Raw genomic sequence first — 20,730 nt, 5'->3', positions numbered from 1 at the left:
AGAGAGAGAGAGAGTAAAGGGATGGGCTGTATCCCTCCTCAGAGATCACTTATCCACAGAGACAAGTCATGGAGCGGCATGGAAAGCCAAAGGCAATTTAGCAGATGCTTCCTCAGAGGGTCGTCCATAGTTGTGTCTTCATTATTCAAATAATTCTGTACAGTAGATTCTAGGCCCTTCCAGATCTCATCCTCAAGGCCCATAGCTGCTGTCTTGCTACACTTAGGATCAAAGTGAGGTGCACATGAATCATGTCGTGTGTTGAAGCAACAGATCAGGAAAAATGCAAACAATTCAACTCTAAGGCAGCGTGTGAACCAAAAATACTTAAAAACAGAGAGAGAGAGGGGACATGTCACACACACACACACACACACACACACACACACACAGAGGGGGAGACATGTTCCATACAGAGAGGGGGGGGGAGACATGTTCCATACACACACACAGATAGGGGGGGAGACACATGTTCCATACACACACACACACACACACACACACACAGAGGGTGAGACATGTTCCACACACACACAGAGAGAGGGTGAGACATGTTCCATACACACACACACACACACACACACACACACACACACACACACACAGAGGGGGAGACATGTTCCATACACACACAGAGGGAGAGACATGTTACATACACACACACACACAGAGAGAGGGGGGGAGACACATGTTCCATACACACACACACACAGACAGAGAGGGAGAGACATGTTACATATACACACACACAAACACACACACACACACAGAGAGGGGGAGACACATGTTCCATACACACACACACAGAGAGAGAGGGAGACACATGTTCCATACACACACACACACACACACACACACACACACACACACACACACACACACACACACACAGAGAGAGAGGGGGAGACACATGTTCCATACACACACACACAGAGAGGGGGGAGACACATGTTCCATACACACACAGAGAGAGGGTGAGACATGTTCCATGTTCCCTACACAAACAGCCCAATCCATGGAAAGCAACGCTCTACGGTGGAAACAGTGTTTCAATTATTATACAAATTCAACTATGGGATAAAAAAGACTAAAGAATACTGAAGTCACGATTAACATGTTGAGGAAAAAAAAAAAAAAAAAAAAAAAAAACAGAAATATATTTTTTCTTCTCTTAAGCAGGTACGATATGCAACAATCCACTCGAGAACATCCTTTCAACACTGGCAAATACAGACTAAAAGAAAATTAAAAGCAGGTTATAAATATTGAATCCTTTTTTTTGAGACTAGACCAAGACTTTCTCACCCTTATTCCTCAGCAAAAAACCCTGGAGTGATGTGCAATATATTATTAATATGCCTCCCGCAATACACCAAAACTATCAATACTTTCTTTTGGTCAAAACTGATGATGGATGTACTTTTAAAAAGGGTCACAAAACATATTTGGTGTAAGAAGTTACCAATAAAAAGCAGGGATTTTTAATGCTCCAATAAAATGATGCGCTCCACTGTTAAAGTCACCTTTCACGAGCCATCTGTTGGTTCACATTCATGAGGACTCTGGGCGATACAGCACTAATACTGTAGCACTCTCCAGGCCTAGCAGTGGAGCAGTAGTGTTGGATGGTCTGAGTAGGTCTCTTGGACAAAAGTGGAGGTGCCATTCAGCAGACAGCTGTCGGAGCATGATGAATGGAAACACACAAGATACATGCTGACATCTATGGAGAACCCATTTAACCAGCATTTGGCCGCGCTATAAACGCGCCGCACGCGCGCACACACACACGCACACGCACACACACACACACACACACACACACACACACACACACACACACACACACACACACACACACACACACACACACGGCTCAAATGGGCTAATGGAGCACGGCCTAATCATTTGGTCTAGGAAACTTTGGACAGATACCTAACAAAACTCACGCACTCAACCGCTGAGTCCAGGGTGCAAAAAGTCCCCAGTTCCTCTCACGCGTCCTGACCCCAGGTGATGCCATCTCGTAGCATGTAGCATGTAGCATGCATGGGCGCAGTGGACTGCAGCTCTCTTTTAAAAGGACAGTGGAGGGGGGACTGGCTCCACCACGATGCAGAAGGGTGGGACCATGTTGGGAGGGCTTTGACACTTGACTAGATCTAATCCCCAAACACAAGGAGAGGGCTTTGGGCATACTGTCTGCCTGGAGGTGTGTGTGTGCGCGTGTGGCTGTGTGTGTGTGTGTGTGTGTGTGTGTGTGTGTGTGTGTGAGTGATGTAGCTTGTATGATTGGGTAGCACGAGCTCCAAGGAAGGTGGTGGTGGTGTACTCCATCAGGATGTGCCCTGCCTCTTGGGCTGCTGCCCCCGGATCAGGTCCAGCTGCTTCTTGCACTTCTGGTAGTATGTGGACAGGGACTTGTTCTCCTCCAGCAGCTTCTTGTGCTCCTGGACCAGACGGGACGTGTTCTGCTGGTCTTTTTCATCCTGGTCCAGTTCCGCAATCAGCTCTTTCCTGAATTAAGACAACACACAAACAAGACAAATGAGCCGTCTGAAGTGTTCCCTTCCAACTACGTAATCTAATACGGTGGAATCACAAAGCTTAGAGGGGGGCGTTGTTAATATCAGAGTAAAGGTAGGAGGTGGCTTCAGCCGTGCCACACTGAGCATGCCCGATCTCAGCCGATCTCGGAAGCTAAGCAGTGTCGGGCCTGGTTAGTACTTGGATGGGAGACCAACTGGGAATACCTGGTGCTGTAAACTGAAGCTGGGTGGGCCAATCCCTCGCTCAGTGGATTGACTGGATTACTGAAACATCGAGAACAAGTGGATACCAAAATGCGGTGAAAGCTCGGTATCGATGGCCTACGCTCCACCATGGAGGGAGAGGGCGAACAACAGGAGGTAGGAGTAGGCTGAGCTGAAGGCTCCATAAAATATGCACAACTGACAACATTGACCTCATCATCCCCATATGACGCAGGCTAGGGCTCTAAGCGGATGCAAAGACCTCTTTGAGTGTCCAGAGGTGGGGATCATGTAGGCGTTCACAGAGGACACTCAGGCCCCGTGAAGACTGGGGTCGTCACAGCACAGACAATGAGAGAAAGCAGGGCACGGATCTCACCGAAGTCCACTTTACCATCCACAATGCCTCTGACAATCAAGATTCACTTACTTTCTCTGGATCAGCAAGGCGATTTCGGTCTGGACTTTCAAGTACTCCTGGGCCATTTTGCAGTGCTGCTCGAACACAGCCATGGATTCTTTAGAGTTGGGACACGGAGCCAGGGGCTGGGAAGAAGCACATAATGAAACCACTGGTTCATTTCACAGCTCGAGGCGTGTTGGACTGCAGTGCACTATTTATATATATTTTATGTATTTATACTGAAGATCGGAAAGTCTGGTGTGGATAAAAGTACACACTCGAGAAAAAGGCGACCAAGAAGCTCACTTCTCAGTGCCGTAATCTAACTACACGAATCGGAATAATTCCATAATAAATCAATACAAATGTTTACATTTTTTTCCCATGCAACTGAAAATAATTCAGAGATAATCATATCTATTCTACCTGCAGCTGGTGGTCTAGAGTCAAATATGCCATGGGAATGGAGTTGTCTGAGCCGTTGGTATCTGTGGACACAAGAGGAGTTTGGTTTGATCGTGGTGCAAGCTAGCTCAAGACTTTTTTTGATCAACAGAGATGACAGCACTTTCGACAGAAGTAACAGTTCAACCACGCTGAGTGAAAGAGCTTTAAATCATTGAAGAGGCTTATGTAATGTCTGAAATTCAGTGAATGCGTCTGGCCAACTCGCTTTGACAGCCAAAGCTGAAAACAGTGGATTCAAAATGACCTTCATTATATTTGCAGCATCATTTTGTCATCAGATTTATTGAAGCAGGTTCTGCCATTCATGGTTTGGCCTTTTGGGTCATCATTTATGGTATTAACATAGATTAGAATGAAGTTTTACCAATAAAGTATCATTATCAAAGTTGGTGGAGTTGAACAGTGAGTGCATTATCGACAGAAAGAAGTGAGAAGTAGTGGTAGCCTTGCCTGTCTTGTCTGGCGTTATCCTCACACTGGGGCTGGAAGACCTGCTGCTGTTTCTACTCCCCTGTGTGACACACACACACACACACACACACACACACACACACACACACACAAACGAAAAGTCAGTATGATATCAGATATGTAAAAGGTCATCCATTGGATTGGAGACACCTTGGATGTGAGTGTGCATGAAGTCTGTTCAAGAGCTCTTTAACACTGAGACAAAGACGTCTGAATGACACAATGGACCACCCAACTGGGTGTGACTTGAAAGGGGGAACCTTACCGGAGTGGACTCGCTGACCACCGCTGGGAGGTCCTGCACTGATCGCCGTCTCTGGGGCTCACAGGAAGCTGCAGAGGGAGGTGAGACGGTGAGATAGACAGGGAAGACTGGTTCACATCAAGAGAGAAAGACAGGGAGAGACAGGGAGTGAGAGAGAGAGAGACGGGGAGTGAGGGAGAGAGAGAGAGAGAGAGACGGGGAGTGAGAGAGAGAGAGAGAGAGAGAGAGACGGGGAGTGAGGGAGAGAGAGAGAGAGAGAGAGAGAGACGGGGAGTGAGGGAGAGAGAGAGAGACAGGGAGTGAGAGAGAGAGAGAGACAGGGAGTGAGAGAGAGACAGGGAGTGAGAGAGAGAGAGAGAGAGACAGGGAGTGTGGGAGGGGGAGAGGAAGAAAGAGGGGAGAAGACCAGCGGAGTCATGGTTGTAATGTTGAGTGAGTTGTGTCTGTGTCTGCTCCATCACAGGGCAAGCCTCTGTGGGTCCAGATAGTGACGTGGGGGGGGGCAGCTGCGCAGACTTAACCCACCGACATTTGCTTTAATGTGGCCATAATGTGACCAACACCCTCCCCTTATATCCCAACACACACACACACACACACACACACACACACACACCACAACTACCACATAGACAGTTAAGCTGGCACACTTGGGTCAGCTTCTGTCACGTGTGAGACCAGACTGGAGAGGCTGGGAGGGAGGTGAGGCCCAGGGGACAGGGCCCAGGGGGCAGCACTAGGGATGAGGACTATTCCAGGGAGCTGACAGTGTGGGTGGGAGACAACTCCTGGGCCTACTCCCACTACTTCATACTCTGACATACGACAAACAATCAACTGAGAAGGAAGGGTACAACTGGGAGATCCTGTCACCTGGTATTGGAATGCACAAATAGCTAACGTGAGTACAGGAAGGCTTCAGACCCTGATTTTATAAATATCAAAATCACAGCACTGACTTGGAATTACAATGCTCCCTTGCTTGAGAGATCTCAAATTCAGCCCGTAAGAGAAAAGTGTTATTTATTTTTCGGGACATCAATGTATGAGAGACACGTTTTGGACAAGAGACAATATCAAATGGACAGATCTGTATACATTACATTTAGTGTAACAGGTCGAGTACTGCCCCACCTGACACAGCAAGGAACAAGATCGTCATCAACTTAAATCGGGTCAAGTGGGGGTCATTCCATAGCACAGTGCTGAACCTCATATTCCACTCACATGTTTCTGTGGCCTGATACTAACTGACTGATGTAAAACATGAGTGGCTGTCAGTATGATCAAATGCATCTTTCTAAACCACATTTTATGGAGAATATATCTACAATGGTTATAGTGCATAATACATAGTATTTATTTCATTTTGTGTGAGCGGTCATTCTTGAGACATGGGGCACAACATGTCCACCAACTGTAACTTATCAGGTTTAATAACTACATTTTATATATTTTTTTTCATCAAAAGCAACATTTTAAATGTTTCATTTAGATTATTTTACAAATGACATGTGTTTTCACAGTTGTGTCCTTACTTTTCGTCAGTGCCAGACAGGCTTTAATCTCAACCTCTGTCACTACCTATGATGTGTTAACACTGTGCTTCTGAAATTGTTTCATTGTTTGACATTTTAAGATAACTTTATGAAGTAAGCTCTGTTAGCAGCTACCATCAACAGAAAAAAACCGAAATGGCTACTACCAGTACATAAATTCCATTTGTTTTGTGAAAATGATGCCTAGCATTACATCAGATTTTCATTCTATAATTTCAAAATAAATGTGTATAAAAATAACCTCTTTTTATTTTCATGTAGTAATTGGTGAATTTGAAGTTAAATAGTTAAATGACTATACATCCAGGCTTTTGTCACCACCAGCAGACATGCACCAACGCATAAAAAACTAAAATACACACAAATGAACTTGACCCCATATGTCACTGTGCATAGCACAATTTAGGCACGACAGTGAAACTGGTCAGTGGTGGCCATATTGAATGGATATGAATAGTGAGCTCTAGATTATCGCCTTGTGGAAATAGTTTGTATTTCTCCCACTGCGCTTTTCATGTGGAGCTCAACGTTCAATGATCAATGTTTTGGGTTATATTGGTAGTTAGATGTTAAGTGTACAGGCTCACCTTGGAATTATTATTGTTTATTTGTTAGTATGATATTTCATATTTATCAAGGAATTGTAATTAAAAGAGTATGTGTTTGAAACATGTAGGTGAAAATTAGTGGACTGTGGACAAAAAGCTAAAAAGGCCATTAAAAAAAAAAAGGAAAAAAAGTTGTACCAAATATGTAGGTTAGTATATGTTACATACACCATGTGGTATAATGTATTATAGCATCAAGTTACATTTTTTCCAATTTTGCATGGTGTTTTGTCCCATGTTTCCAGAATGACTGTGAGGTATGTAACTTATACCTCACAAATGAGAGATCATATAGTGAGAAGACCGTTTGGCTATTAATATAAATATACAATGAATAACCTACCAGTACTATAGCTTGGGAAATATACACTGAGGCCTGCACACAAACTCTGCTGCATTAATAAGGATGTGAGTGAGCAGCACACATAATGACACACAGGTGAGCTCATGCACTGATCTGAATGGCGACACCAACTGAACACCAACTATATTAGCCTCCCCTCGACATGAAATATTTAGTAACATGCAGGAGATGTTTCATGCAGCCCATGTTCCAAATACAACACTAGTTCTCTCTTTCTGAGCTCTTCATTCCTGTCCCCATTTCCTTCAGTCTGCTCACGCTGGGTAAGAATAGCAGTGACCCTAAATGTGAGGCAAATTAATCAAAACGACTTTTTGCTAAGTTAATGAACTCGGGGCGAAGCCTCCTCCACCGTGTCCTTTCCACATGGGAGACAAGGACAACCCAGAACCCCAGGCCCCGACAGCAGCGAAGCCTCCCAGAGAACACACACACCACCCCACAGACTGCCACATGACTTCATCACACACAGCCTCAAGAGCCACACTCCATTATGGGCTATATTATGCCTGGTTGGTAAGGGGCAAGTTTGCATGCAAACCCTTATAGGGGCATAATTTATGCTACAAATGATTGTATTTGGGGTTTGGTTATGGGTTATAATCAGATACAGACATCTGTTTACAGAATACAATGGAATATAATTTAGGGGGAAACAATGGAACATAATTTGGGGGGGGGGAAGCATCAGATTACTGGAGCACATGAGCTCACGTCTGAACTCAAAGTGATCGGCATCTTGAGACTGGATGAAGACATGTAGACGCAAGCAAGGAAGGAAGCTTAACAATGTAGCACACAACAGGGACACAGAGAACAACAAGAGTGAGTGTTACTCCAGGCTGGGACACAAACACAACTCATCCAGCCAAAAGGAAAAGCTGATGCTAGGAGGTGACTGACGAGAAACCACAAGAGCGTTGGGATATCTCTGGTCAAGCCCCCTGCACAGATCAGCCAGTTGGCTTGAGGGTTTTCTGCCCTGGAGTAACAGACACTGGAGCAACCTTCTGATTGAGCTGAAGTGTCAACTATCCAGGCACCAGGAAGCTGGCCGGTGGTGCACACTGCTGGTACCTGTGACGACGATCTTGGGGACATCGAGAATGGTGCCAAACGATGCCGTTTTACGGTGACCTCGTTTATACTGGGGGCGTGCTGCAAAAATACACACATACACACACACAGAGCTGCGTACAAAGGCATGCAGACTACAGAGAAACAGGGACCACAAGCTTGCTGGAGGGGCAGTTTCGCCCTCCACAAAGCTCCTTCTAACCTTTGCCACCCACCCACCCACCCCAACACCCCACTGGCACTGAGGGGGCATGCAGGGCACACATGCAGAGCAGCGGGCAGAGTGAGCGTGGCTGCGACAGGGGAGGGGGGGGAGGGGGGCACAGGGAGGGAGGGAGGCCTGAGGGGAGGGCATGCAGTCAGGACCCAACGCTGCTCAGATGAGGATGTGAGGGTGAAGAGGAGCTGCAGCTCTAACTGGGCACCGCCTGCAGCATACTGACCTGATCAACGGGTTTGGACCATTTCAACACCAAGTACAAGTACAGATGAAGTTACCAGTTATTGCAAACATTTACAAAGAATGGTGCTAAGCTATTTGTAGCTGGTTATACATTATTAATTACTTGGACAGAAAAGAATACAACACAATTAGTGGTAATGAAGTTACATGTGTGGGAAAAGTCTTTTCAGGATTAAAACATGAATTCATTTTTCAAAGCGGGCAGACGCAATTGCATCACCAAGACAAATTGATGAGGAGCGAACCGGCGCTGTTTTTAATTTCAGCATAAGCATATTTCTGTATAAGGCTGGTTAGGGAAATGGGAGACTCTTAAAGCCTGTGAAGATGAACTGATTGACAGATTGACAGTTTGCATGGGGCTGCCTGTAAGCCTCTGGGTCATGACCAGTGTTAACGCTCAGAGAGGCTCCCCCTTTCTCAGCTCAAAGAAGAGAACAACAGAGGGAGATGAGGCTGGCGTGAGGAGAGACGCAGCTCTGGAACTTACCTCTGCCTGTCTCACACAGACATAAGAGAGGTGTTATACTGCAGCATTACATACCAAATTGTAATTTTGGAACCAAACTTGTAACATCTCTTCTATATTATTGAATCCTTATGGCAATGCATAAGAGGTTATATGTGGACTCAATTTGTGTGTGTGTGTCTGTGTGTTTGTGTGTATGAAATGTTACCTGCAGGAGCGAAGGCATTCTCTGAGAGGTCGGCGCTCATTCTCTTGCTGTCGGAGGAGGCGAGGGACGGTGTCCTCCCGGAGAGGCTCTCCACGCTGCCCCCTCGGGACAGGGGCAGGCTGCCTCGCGGGTCCGGCTGCCAAGAAAAGCATGGCACCGCAGTGATTTGAAACAACATGACTGGATTTCCTTTGGTCTTGTATGCTAGCTAACCCAGAGTGCATTGAGTTTGTGGATCAGATTGGGTAAAGCTGGGGTTAGACTACACAACTTTAAGAATCGGAACAGATTTTAAAAACGCAGGTATCACACATTTGCAGATTTTGACAGATTCTCATAGTGACTGAAAGACTGAGCATACATTAGATTACTGGATTTAAAAATCCCAGAGCCAAGTCGCAACTACATTTTGACTGTCGTCACTCACGACACCACTGCCAACAGGATTATGACTGTGGTCACTCACGACACCACTGCCAACTGGATTATGACTGTGGTCACTCACGACACGAGTGCCAACTGGATTATGACTGTGGTCACTCACGACACCACTGCCGACTGGATTATGACTGTGGTCACTCACGACATCACTGCCAACTGGATTATGACTGTGGTCACTCACGACACGAGTGCCAACTGGATTATGACTGGTCACTCACGACACGACTGCCAACTGGATTATGACTGTGGTCACTCACGACACGAGTGCCAACTGGATTATGACTGGTCACTCACGACACAAATGCCAACTGGATTATGACTGGTGACTCACGACACGACTGCCAACTGGATTATGACTGTGGTCACTCACGACACGAGTGCCAACTGGATTATGACTGGTCACTCACTACACGAGTGCCAACTGGATTATGACTGGTCACTCATTACACGAGTGCCAACTGGATTATGACTGTGGTCACTCACTACATGAGTGCCAACTGGATTATGACTGGTCACTCATTACATGAGTGCCAACTGGATTATGACTGTGGTCACTCACTACATGAGTGCCAACTGGATTATGACTGGTCACTCATTACACAAATGCCAACTGGATTATGACTGTGGTCACTCAAGACACCACTGCCAACTGGATTATGACTGTGGTCACTCACGACATCACTGCCAACTGGATTATGACTGTGGTCACTCACGACACAAATGCCAACTGGATTATGACTGGTCACTCACGACACAAATGCCAACTGGATTATGACTGGTCACTCACGACACAAATGCCAACTGGATTATGACTGTGGTCACTCACGACACGACTGCCAACAGGATTATGACTGGTCACTCACGACACAAATGCCAACTGGATTATGACTGATCACTCACGACACAAATGCCAACTGGATTATGACTGGTCACTCATTACACGAGTGCCAACTGGATTATGACTGTGGTCACTCACGACACCACTGCCAACTGGATTATGACTGTGGTCACTCACGACACGAGTGCCAACTTGTGGAAACAAGTGGGCCTTCTGTCTGAAGGTAATGTGAAATCTATTTTGATTGGCCGGTAATAGGACCAGAAGTTTTCTGATAGGACACATTCATTAGTTGAGCCTGAGAGCATCACACACAAATTCTTCCGATTGTTGGTTCGGAAAAAAACAAACATGTTTGAAATACTCCTGGCTATGACACTCGTAGCAGGCGGGCAAGGAGGTGGAATTTGTTCCCATCACAGACTTCCCCGATGATCTATGAATATTAACGATTCTGACCAGCCAAAGTCAGTAGACTCAAGCAGAAAACTGAAAATCAGGGAATGAAAACCTCATCTTAAGTTTAACCTCAGCTTAAGATATACTCCCAATGCAGTGGTCGAAACAAAATAACGGGGAGGACCCCCACATTTTATAAATTGAAGACAAATGATGTGCTACCTTTGGTTTGAAGGGTGCAAACTTAGTCTCCATGATCTTGATAGTGTCGTTGCTCCCTGGAGAGTTACTGTGTTCCATGTTGTTGTCACTCTTGTTGCTGGTGCTGGTGCAGGTGTAGTCCAAGCACGACCCTGAGATCAGAGGGACAAACAGATCTGGGATCACACACGGAAAATGTGCATTGTTTGGATACTGTTGCAAATTGTGAGATGTTGGGGTTCATTTCTCTACGCTGCTATCTGTCCATCATTTTTGTTAGAAGTATGTGGGATGTAGGTTTTACATTTCATTCATATTGCTGTGAAAATGTGCATGCATTGGCAATAAAGCTTTTGCTGGAAAAGGAGTCTAGGTATTAATACCAACATGATTTCAGTTTGGATTAAGTGATGATGCTATGTGATGCAGGCTATGCACATATACTTGACCACATGAAAAAAAAAAAAGTGTTAATGCACAATTCTGTGGAGATGACACACGTTCTGTAGGCACTGAATACAGCGAGTGTGCAAATGAAAGGGGCTGAGACTGAGCAGTAGGTCTGTCCTGTGAGGTCACTAAGAGTACCTGTGCTGGTGGCAGAGTTGCTCTGTCCTTCGTCTGAGTACTGGTACGGGTACTGGAGGGGTTCATCAGCTCTTGGAAAGTACTGCCAATGATAAGAGAGAGGGAAACATTCCACAGGACATCTGAGAAAACTGAGTTATTGGGGAAAAGGAGGAAGTTTTATTGCGTTTTGGCCTTTCGTCCACATGACCACTGCGTTTTCTGGGCCTGAAAATGTCACCCTTCAGACTAGCAAAGACGGAACCTTTTGAAAATTATGTTGACACGGCCCCAACTTTATCCAATCACGTTTCATTCTCCGTGAAGCTTTAGTGTAAGCTCTGCCATCTTAATAATAATAATTAAGACCTTTGTCAGGTTTTTAATGGCACACACGACACACTGGAACACACACGTGCATATATGGAGGCGACACAGGACACACACACACACACACACACACAAACGCAGGTAGGCCTGAGGTCGCAGTGAATTTATTTCCTGCTTTTTCCCGTCCTGGACCGTCCTTCCTCAAGGACCCCCCAGGAGCAGTGGGCAGCTTGTAGCGCCCGGGGACCAAGTGAAGTGAACTGTCCATCTTTGGTCAGGGATGGACATGTGTTCTGTTATTTTGCATGTTTTTTCTGTTGGGGTCCTTAGTGGAGGAAACCCCTTGTGAACACTGGGAGAACATGCAAACTCCACACTAGCCTTCACCACGGCCCCAGTGGCAATGAATAGATCTATGTTTGATTGTCGGACACATCATTGTGATCAGCAGATTAGTTCTATTGCTATGAGGACGGAATCGGAATCATCGACAGTCAAAGCCTTCCCTGGCTTTGTTTGATATAATGTGATGCTAAATGCTAGCAACCATAAGCAGGGTAAGTAGTTAACTTCACTGGGGAAGTTCTGTTCGGCCCAACCACGTTTAGCTGATGTTGACAAATAAACCATTTATATTGTCTCATAGTGCGATTGCTTTGATAATAATATTGTTACGATGTAGGCTGTAACCTGCAGCATAGGTTATGAAGAAATATGCTTTCAAAATGAACTGTAAACTGCATTTCTGAGGTCCTTTTCGTCTCAGAATGCTTGAAAAGTGTGCTTTCAGAAGTTTTTGAAACATGCGCTGGTAAAATGCATTCTTTCCAGACTGCAGGCCAGCAAGAAAAAAAACCCTCGTGTAAACCCTGATACATACTCCAGTGTTTTCACTAGTTTTTGCGGATCCATGTGGACGAGGAGGCGTTCTAAAAGTGTTTTTGTATGGATGCAAAACTTTTTGAAAACGCAAAAGGTAAAAGGTCGTTTTCAAAACATTCCGTTGCTGTGAAAAAACAGCACCTTAGTGTATTGTTGGAAAACACACACACGCACACACACACAGCTATCCAACAGGAGGCCATTTTAAGGCAGTACCTTCATCAGGTGGACCATGATCTTCACTATCTCCTCCATGGAGGGCCTCTGTGACGGGTCTTTGGACCAGCAGCGTGTCATCAGACTCTCAATAGGCTTGGGCAGGTGCTTGATCAGTGGTGGACGTGTGCCTGCAGGCCAAATTAAAAAAACACATTTTATGAAAAATACATTTTAGAAAACCCTAACCACTAGCACCTGGAAATAATACAATAAAAAGCTGTCTGGGGAAAGAATACTGTAAAATGTGATCCTGCCTTTAGTGCGATGCGGCACAGGACTACCCATATCATTATGTGCAACCCAGAGTCAAAACTAACCACCCACATATGTCCAGACATAGGTAATTAACAATGCAACATAAATATCAATATGTTTAATCATTCATGCAGGTACTTTCAGGCACTACCAGAGTCATAACCCTGCCCTCTATGCCACACTGAACCCCTCTCTGCCCCCCCACTCACCGTTGTGCACGGCCCACATGATGCGGAAGGCTGGGCCTCCGATCTCATCGAAGGGCTTCCGGCGAGTGATGACCTCCCAGAGGATGATGCCCCAGCTGAACACGTCACACTTCTCACTGTAATTACTTCCTGCACACATAAACACAACTCCTTGTCAGGTCACATAAAAACACACCAACACACCAAGTACCCAGTAGGCCCTTCAAACTGAAGCGGAGACTCCTCTTGGCACAGCCCCATGATGGCATAAAGCGACTCTCTGTGGCACTCTTAAGACAAAGAGGGGAGAGCGAGTGAGTGAGCGAGAGACACTTCCAGGGGGGAGTAGAGGCACTTCTATCTCGTCTGCACCTTTTCAACAGGCGTGAAGAAAACAAGGAGGCAATTTTCTCAAGCAGCGCCCCTGGTAAACTAGCGTGCCGCGTGATTGTGAAATGAAACTATCACACACGCGCACCTTCGGAGAGGCAGTGCAAAAGGGCCTTTGATAAACTGTTGTTTCAAGTCATGCAAATGAGCTGTGAGCAGTTTGGGACCAGGGACAAATATGATGTTTAATTGAATGGGAGTCCTGCTCCTTCCCACACAAACAAGATAATGACTAGCTCTTAATTTACATCTCCACCTGACCTGTTGACAGGGGAGTGTCTCTAGACTCATGTTTTTAATTGAGGAACATTAGCAGCTTAAATGAGGAAAAAAAAAATCCCCTTTCATTTACCTTTGAGAAGAAACTTTGCAATTGGTAGTGTGCAATCATATTTAAACGGATTTGTTCTCACCGATTCAACGACTAAATAAGTGAACAGAAATTACTTTGACGAGAATGATAAAATTGCGTTTACAGTGACTTATGAGCAAGCATGACAAGTACCTAAGGCTGAAATTAAACAACATAACACTGTTTAACATTCAAAACATACTCAATCTATTTAGTCAATCTCTTAAGTCACAGCGCATATAAGAGCATGATGGTTTTATAAACCATTTAAGCAGACACTCTTCGACCTGATGCAAATCATACACCCTTAAGTCTCCACGCACACTCCATGGTAAACTATGGGGACAGCTCTCTGGGAGCTCAGAGTGGAAACTGTGTCTGATTAGCCTGTCTGGGAGGTGTCCCACAGGCTGAGTGACAGGACCCTTGACAGCAGTCGTCTGAAAGGATTTTTAGATGCTTGACATGTTCCCAATACTTGCCTTCAAACACCTCGGGTGCCATCCACGCTGCGCTGCCTTTATTGTTAGTCATATGTGTCTGAATGTCACACGCTGTTCCAAAGTCACAGATCTTCAGTACCGTGCCATGAGCTACCAGAAGAAGGCTGGGGAAGAAACAAATCAAAAATGACACCAATCACTTAAAAGAGAAATCCCCACAGACCTACCCAATTCATTTGTGTTTTTTTGCTACAATGCATCTAGTTTTCTAGATTGAAATGCCAGGTGTAGAGCATGATCTAAAAGAGAGAGCAACAAGATCAAGGTTGTGGACAACAGAGTCAATGTTGGCTAACGTGACCCAGTTCTTCCCCAGGAACTCGAGGTCAGGTCTCTAGGAAACAGACCAGCTGGACAGTCCCCATAGTGCACTGCCAGGGACTTCTCCTCGGTCGGGCCTAATAAATAACCCCTCTGCCGCCAAACACTCAACAAGTCTGTTTGGGGCGCACAATAAACCACACAATTCTTCCAGCTCACATGGCATCAAACACCAAGGGGGAAAACAGCAGAGCACACGTACACAAAACTTGTCTAGTCTCCTTAGGAAAGTGGAGGTGAAAGGCAGCAGACTGTTCTATATACTATGACTATAACTGAGCTATAACTTTCTATCCAAGAGGCCATATACTACTTCATTTCTCTTGGCAGTAAATAAACCCACAATTGGCCCTACTTTAAATGCCTGCAATGAGGTGCAGATCTAATGGAGGACCACGGGGGGGGAAGAGTAAGGGGGTGACACATATAATGACAGATATCTAGCCGTATATACACAGAGAGAGAGAGAGAGAGAGAGAGAGAGAGCGAGAGAGAGAGAGAGAGAGAGAGAGAGAGAGTGCCAGGGTTCAGGGGAAGAGGAGGAGGAGGACAGAGTGCTGGGCTAACAGAGATCCACAGGTGAAGAGCGTACTTGGGTGGCTTGAGGTCCCTGTGAATGAGAGCCTTTGGTTTCATGCCATGTAGATAGGAGACTCCCTGGGAGCACTGTAAACACCAGCTCATGGCATGGGAGGCCGTGTAATGGGGGAGGGGTTCGGCACCATGCAGCACTGTGAACAGAGAGTGCAGTCACTAACACAATCAGATACTCACACACACACACACACTCCATCACAACCTGACACACACACAAATGGATATATTGATGTAACCAAACAAATACAACACACAGGCAGCTCACAACAACAACAATCAGATGTCCACACACTCACAGATTCACTTAAATTTACACATGGCTTAATCACACAGAAAGGGGCTAATAAACAATGTGTACATGAACAACCAGAACCACACACAATCAAACACAGAGGTAATTATAGCAATTAACATCACTCTTCATTGTGTGTTCAGCATGCAGAACATCTCCACAGGACTCAGGGACACAGGACTGTTACAACTTAACCAAAAAGTGAAAAGTGAGAAAAGGTGTGGAAACTGAGGATTAATTACACTCAGCACTGACAAAAATAGATTAAGCCAATCTCAACTCAAGCATGATCCTAAGGACACAGCTTCTATCTAACATATTTGAGAGAAGTAAGTAGCTGCCTTAATGACCCATATATTGACTCAAACAGGATGACATCCAACCCAAAACAGCAGTGAATCACCATAAAGTCAGGAACTCACCATTATACAGAGAGCCCCCCTCTGCATATTCCATTACCAGACATACCTTAGAGCAGATAACACAAATTGATCATTTTAGAAGGGGCCATGTATAATACACATGAACAGCTCCTACCAACCAAACCAAAGTGCAAAGGTGCCCACTATGCTTCTGCACTCACTGGGTTGTTGCATGAGCCATACAGCTTCACAATGTTGGGATGGTTCACGCGAGAGAGCTGCCGCAACTGAGACACAAAACAGGGAATACAGGGTGTTTCAGAGGGAACCTTTCCACAACATCTTGCCCCATATTTAAAAAAAGAAACAACTGCTTTCAATCAATGGCATGCATGTAGAAATATATGGGCATTATGTCAATAATTCATGATAGAATTGAACACATTAGTTGTATGCATTACATAGGTCTTCGCATAGGCTAACCCAGGTTTATCATTTTAAAGGAGCATTCACCTCAACTTGAAAGGCTTTCCGCTCAGATTCACTCTCTATTGTTTTGATTGCGACATCTTTGCCTCGCCACTTGGCTTTACAAACAACACCAAAGGCACCTCGTCCCACCACCTGTGAATGGAAAGTTGTTGTAAAGTATGCACATGTATAACTAACTGGAATTTAATATCATTGGTTAAACTGACGAGGTACAGTAATGCAGATATTATAACTCAATCATTTTACTCTACAACAGTTAACATTTAAGAACATAATAACGTCCAAGGCTAAAAACTGCGCAGTAAGATTATCCAGACTGAGGAACAGTTTTTGGCTGTGCAGACGTTGGCAAGCTAGAGATTTTTTACGAGGGGAAATGTTGACGTCTCTGCAGGAGACTTGATAGTGTGGCAAACACGTAGCTGGCTAAACTAAATTCCTCAAGGGACAAAGACTCTCACCTCTTCAACTTCAATATCCACATAATCGATTTCTTCAAAAGGATATCCAGGTGGTGTTTCAATCATATCGGCAGAAGGAACAGACATTGCTAGCTACTACGCTAGCTATTCATTAAAACCAGTGATTGTGATAACAATAAAATATCTGAAGAAAAGTATGTATTCAGATGTGTTACCAATAACGACACGTATACAGCGTTACAGTTTTCTGATAAAAATATGTAACTTTGCGAACTCTACAGCCACAGGCTAACTAGCTTGTTAGCTACTCTAGTCTGTCAGTCCAAATATCTTGACGGCTAACGTTTGTTAGCAAGACATTTATCTCGACGTGAGACTGCACAGACTTTGCTATGCCCAGACGAACCAGTATTGCAGAGACAAACTTTCACCGCCAACGTAAACGGACAATAATTAACAAAAACAAGGAGCTAGCTAATGTTGGAGCTACTACGTTAGGCCTGGCCTGGTTACATTAGCAAGATAGCTTGCTACAGCCTAGGGATGAAGTAATAGTCCCTCGCCGTAGACTGTTCGTCCCTCATAAACTCAGTCGCCCGTGACATGGGGTATAACTGATCTTATATCTGCGATAACAGCATATATAAATACTCCGTATCACACAAACGCCATTTTCGATCCATTTGAGGACGGGTTACAACTTTGAAGTTACGTCTTCCATGGGTTACTTTGTTTTTTTTTCCCCGCAATGGCTGTAGCAGCTCCAGGAAGTGCGTGTCCCCTTGAATTCTGCCCCTCCAGCTCAGTGTCAGCATTGCCTCAGATATGTGACCAAAAGGAGTCAAGACAGGTTTGTTACACAGAATAAACTTTTCCAAACTATAACTATCCCTTATTCAGATATATGACACCGATTGGCCTGACATATCACTCAACTGAATAAACTTAAGCAGGTTAATATTTGCATATTCAAATTTTCAAGATGTTTATCCATGAAAAAATTCTGATCTTACATATGGGAAACTGGCACAACCACAGTGTTTACTGCTATCTGAGTTGACACAACTTAAATATGCAAGTGTTCCCAAATAGGCCTCCTGTGTCTGTGTAGCTTTTTATGTATATTTGTTTAGATACCAGGGTCATTTAAATTGTCAACAAACACATACTACATAGCATCAAAATGCTAAGACGACACAGGAAGAATTGTCAACTATTATCCTTCACATATATTGATATAGTTATTAATCGACCTATAGGTTCAGACGTTGCCTATTTCATTTTTTCCCAATAGGAATGAGAGACTAACCCTTTAAATGATTGCTTCACTTATTTGCTGTCTGGTGGGGTGGTGAGCACACAGATAAATAGCCTGTTGGTTCTATTGAGGATAATCAGAACTAGAGATGATTGAGGGTTGTTTGCCGTATCCGCATCCAGTAGAGTGTTGCACAGTATAATGTGTGACGTGCTTTTTATGAAGGACCTATGGGAGCAACATTGCAATTGGCTAGTTATATTATTGTATTGATTTAACAGGGTGATAATAAATGATTAATGATAATTAAACATATTCACAAATGAATAAAGCATTTCTGACAGCAAAATGTCTGTGATATAGACGGTGTGTTCATGGCTTACATACAGGAGAAATACAGATGTTGTGGTACCAAATCTGTACCTACATACATAAATATGATGGTATTGTAATGTCCAGTGGAATGAAAGGTAGAAGCAGGTTTATTGATGATACACACACAACAGGCAACAAACACTGATGTTGAACGGTAGAAACAGAAGGGACGTCTAATCTTGACATGAGAAAGATAGTAATGGTGGGCAAATGCTAACAGTAATACATGTTACACGAGACACAGAAGGGAAACACAATCTGTCTTTTAAAATGGAACACTTTAACGCAATTAAACATTCCCATTCTCTCAGCGCTTTCACACAAAATTCAAGGAACTAGAACTATCACACACACATGGAAGTGCGCTACTACCCCCTGCCCCCTGGCGGGTCAGTTGCCCCCAATCACCCAGACATTCAAAACAAAGCCCCGTAGGTGCTGGGGAAGCTGCCACTGACGATGAGAGCGCTCCATGGGGTCCCCGCGAAGCGTGAGGGTGCTGGGTCGGCCCCTTCTGAGCCATGCAGGAGTCACACTGGCGGACATAGTTCCATGTTGTGGTGAAACCCCGGCCAGTAGAAACGGAACTGGAGCCGATGAAGTGATTCCCATCCACTGTTGGTGCTGGCTGCTGCTGCTTGGTGACAGCGGCCCTGCTGGACCGGAGACTGCTGCCGCTGTTTGCTGCTCTGGAACCCTCTACTGCTGCTGCTGTTCGCTGCCACTGGAACCCTTTACTGCTGCTGCTGTTCGCTGCCACTGGAACCCTCTACTGCTGCTGCTGCTCGCTGCCACTAGAACCCTCTACTGCTGCTCACTGCTGGTTGGAGAGGTGTTGTCATCGGCTGGGGAAGTCGCCTGCAGAGCTGCCACCATTGGAGTCGTGGCGTCCCGGTCCTCAACGCACTTGCAATGCCAGCATCGGTCCTCCTCACACAGCCGTTATCTATGCAGACCATCTGCGTCGCCGTGGAGATGGCCAGCCCGGCGCAGACTCTGGTGGCGACTGCGATAGTGGTAATGGCAGCGGAGATGCGGATGCTTCTCCAGAGCAGGCAGCGTCAATGTGGTCGGCTCTGGAATCAACAGTTGCAGCGTGGAAGACACCTGGGCTGTCGGTGACACAGCAGCAGCTCCTTTCGGTGTGCAGCGCTTCTGGTGGCGGTGATGCAGAGGCTCTGCCCTGGCTGGTTGTGGTGGTGCCGGGGACCTGTGTGGACTGGCAGCAAAGGTGCGGAGAGTCTCCTGGCCAAGAGTCCCCCATGCCAGCAGCGTGGAGTGCCACGGCTTCAGTGCCCAGAATTTGCCTGGCTCCAGACACATCCTCGGTGTCCCCCCACCTGGCCAAAAGATCCAGTCCAATGATGCATGGATCCTGGATGTTGGTTGCCAGATCAGGTGGTGGACTGCTTGACCAGTAACTGTCACCTGCAGCAACTTCTTCCTTTGCATCTGTGCCTGCTCTCCTGTGACTACACAGAGGATGGTTGCCTTTCAACCCTGCGGTCTTGGCTCTTCTGTTCCAGGCAGGGTTCCAGAGAGGCCCAGGGAGATGGGGGACCCGGTATCCACCAGAGCCCGGCAGAGGGAGCCCTCTAGGCTACAGTGCATGTAAAGTCCATGCGCTCGACCCTGCCGGACGAGCCGCAGCAGTTCATGTAGGAAGGAGGGAACAGTGTTCATGGGCAACAGGCCTCCCACTGTGTTGCCCCACTTCAGTTCAGACGGTGGTTGCGTGGCGCTGGTGCAATGGCGTGCGACGTGGCCTGGTTCCCCACAGCGATAGCCCCTGATGGACTTCCCTGTCGCTCCTCGTGGCCCCACCGTGGTCCCTAGGAAGCTGTAGCGGTGGCTCGTTGGGTCACCTCCTTTTCTTCTCTTCACTGTTCTTCAGATCAGCCTTGCAGACTCAGTGCCTCCTGCCAGGGGACTGCAAAA

At 45.7% G+C, this 20,730-nt stretch overlaps 1 protein-coding gene and 1 pseudogene across 3 annotated transcripts; one reads left to right on the top strand and one right to left on the bottom strand.

The window, feature by feature from the left end:
• Positions 1–1,861: 1,861 nt before the first annotated feature.
• Positions 1,862–17,970, bottom strand: map3k7 (mitogen-activated protein kinase kinase kinase 7). 3 transcript variants are annotated; one of them, XM_031581489.2, is made up of 18 exons: positions 17,199–17,970; positions 16,759–16,869; positions 16,467–16,532; positions 16,306–16,351; positions 15,587–15,725; positions 14,653–14,777; positions 13,450–13,578; positions 12,983–13,113; positions 11,576–11,657; positions 11,009–11,139; positions 9,109–9,244; positions 8,922–8,927; positions 7,969–8,049; positions 4,361–4,428; positions 4,075–4,135; positions 3,583–3,644; positions 3,184–3,299; positions 1,862–2,517 (listed from the first exon to the last, which is right to left on the bottom strand). In XM_031581489.2, the coding sequence occupies exons 1-18, from the start codon at positions 17,283–17,285 to the stop codon at positions 2,337–2,339; spliced, it is 1,758 nt and encodes a 585-aa protein (XP_031437349.1). In that variant the 5' UTR covers positions 17,286–17,970; the 3' UTR covers positions 1,862–2,336. The 3 variants fall into 3 exon arrangements, with proteins under 3 accessions (XP_031437349.1, XP_031437350.1, XP_031437351.1); XM_031581490.2 differs by lacking the exon at positions 8,922–8,927; XM_031581491.2 differs by lacking the exons at positions 7,969–8,049; positions 8,922–8,927.
• Positions 2,650–2,768, top strand: LOC116223919 (annotated as a pseudogene).
• Positions 17,971–20,730: the final 2,760 nt, after the last annotated feature.

Source organism: Clupea harengus, chromosome 15 (genome assembly GCF_900700415.2).
Source record: "Clupea harengus chromosome 15, Ch_v2.0.2, whole genome shotgun sequence".
NCBI lineage: Eukaryota > Metazoa > Chordata > Actinopteri > Clupeiformes > Clupeidae > Clupea > Clupea harengus.
Note: the sequence above shows the minus strand (reverse complement) of the source record. Positions and strands in the feature narration are given on the sequence as shown.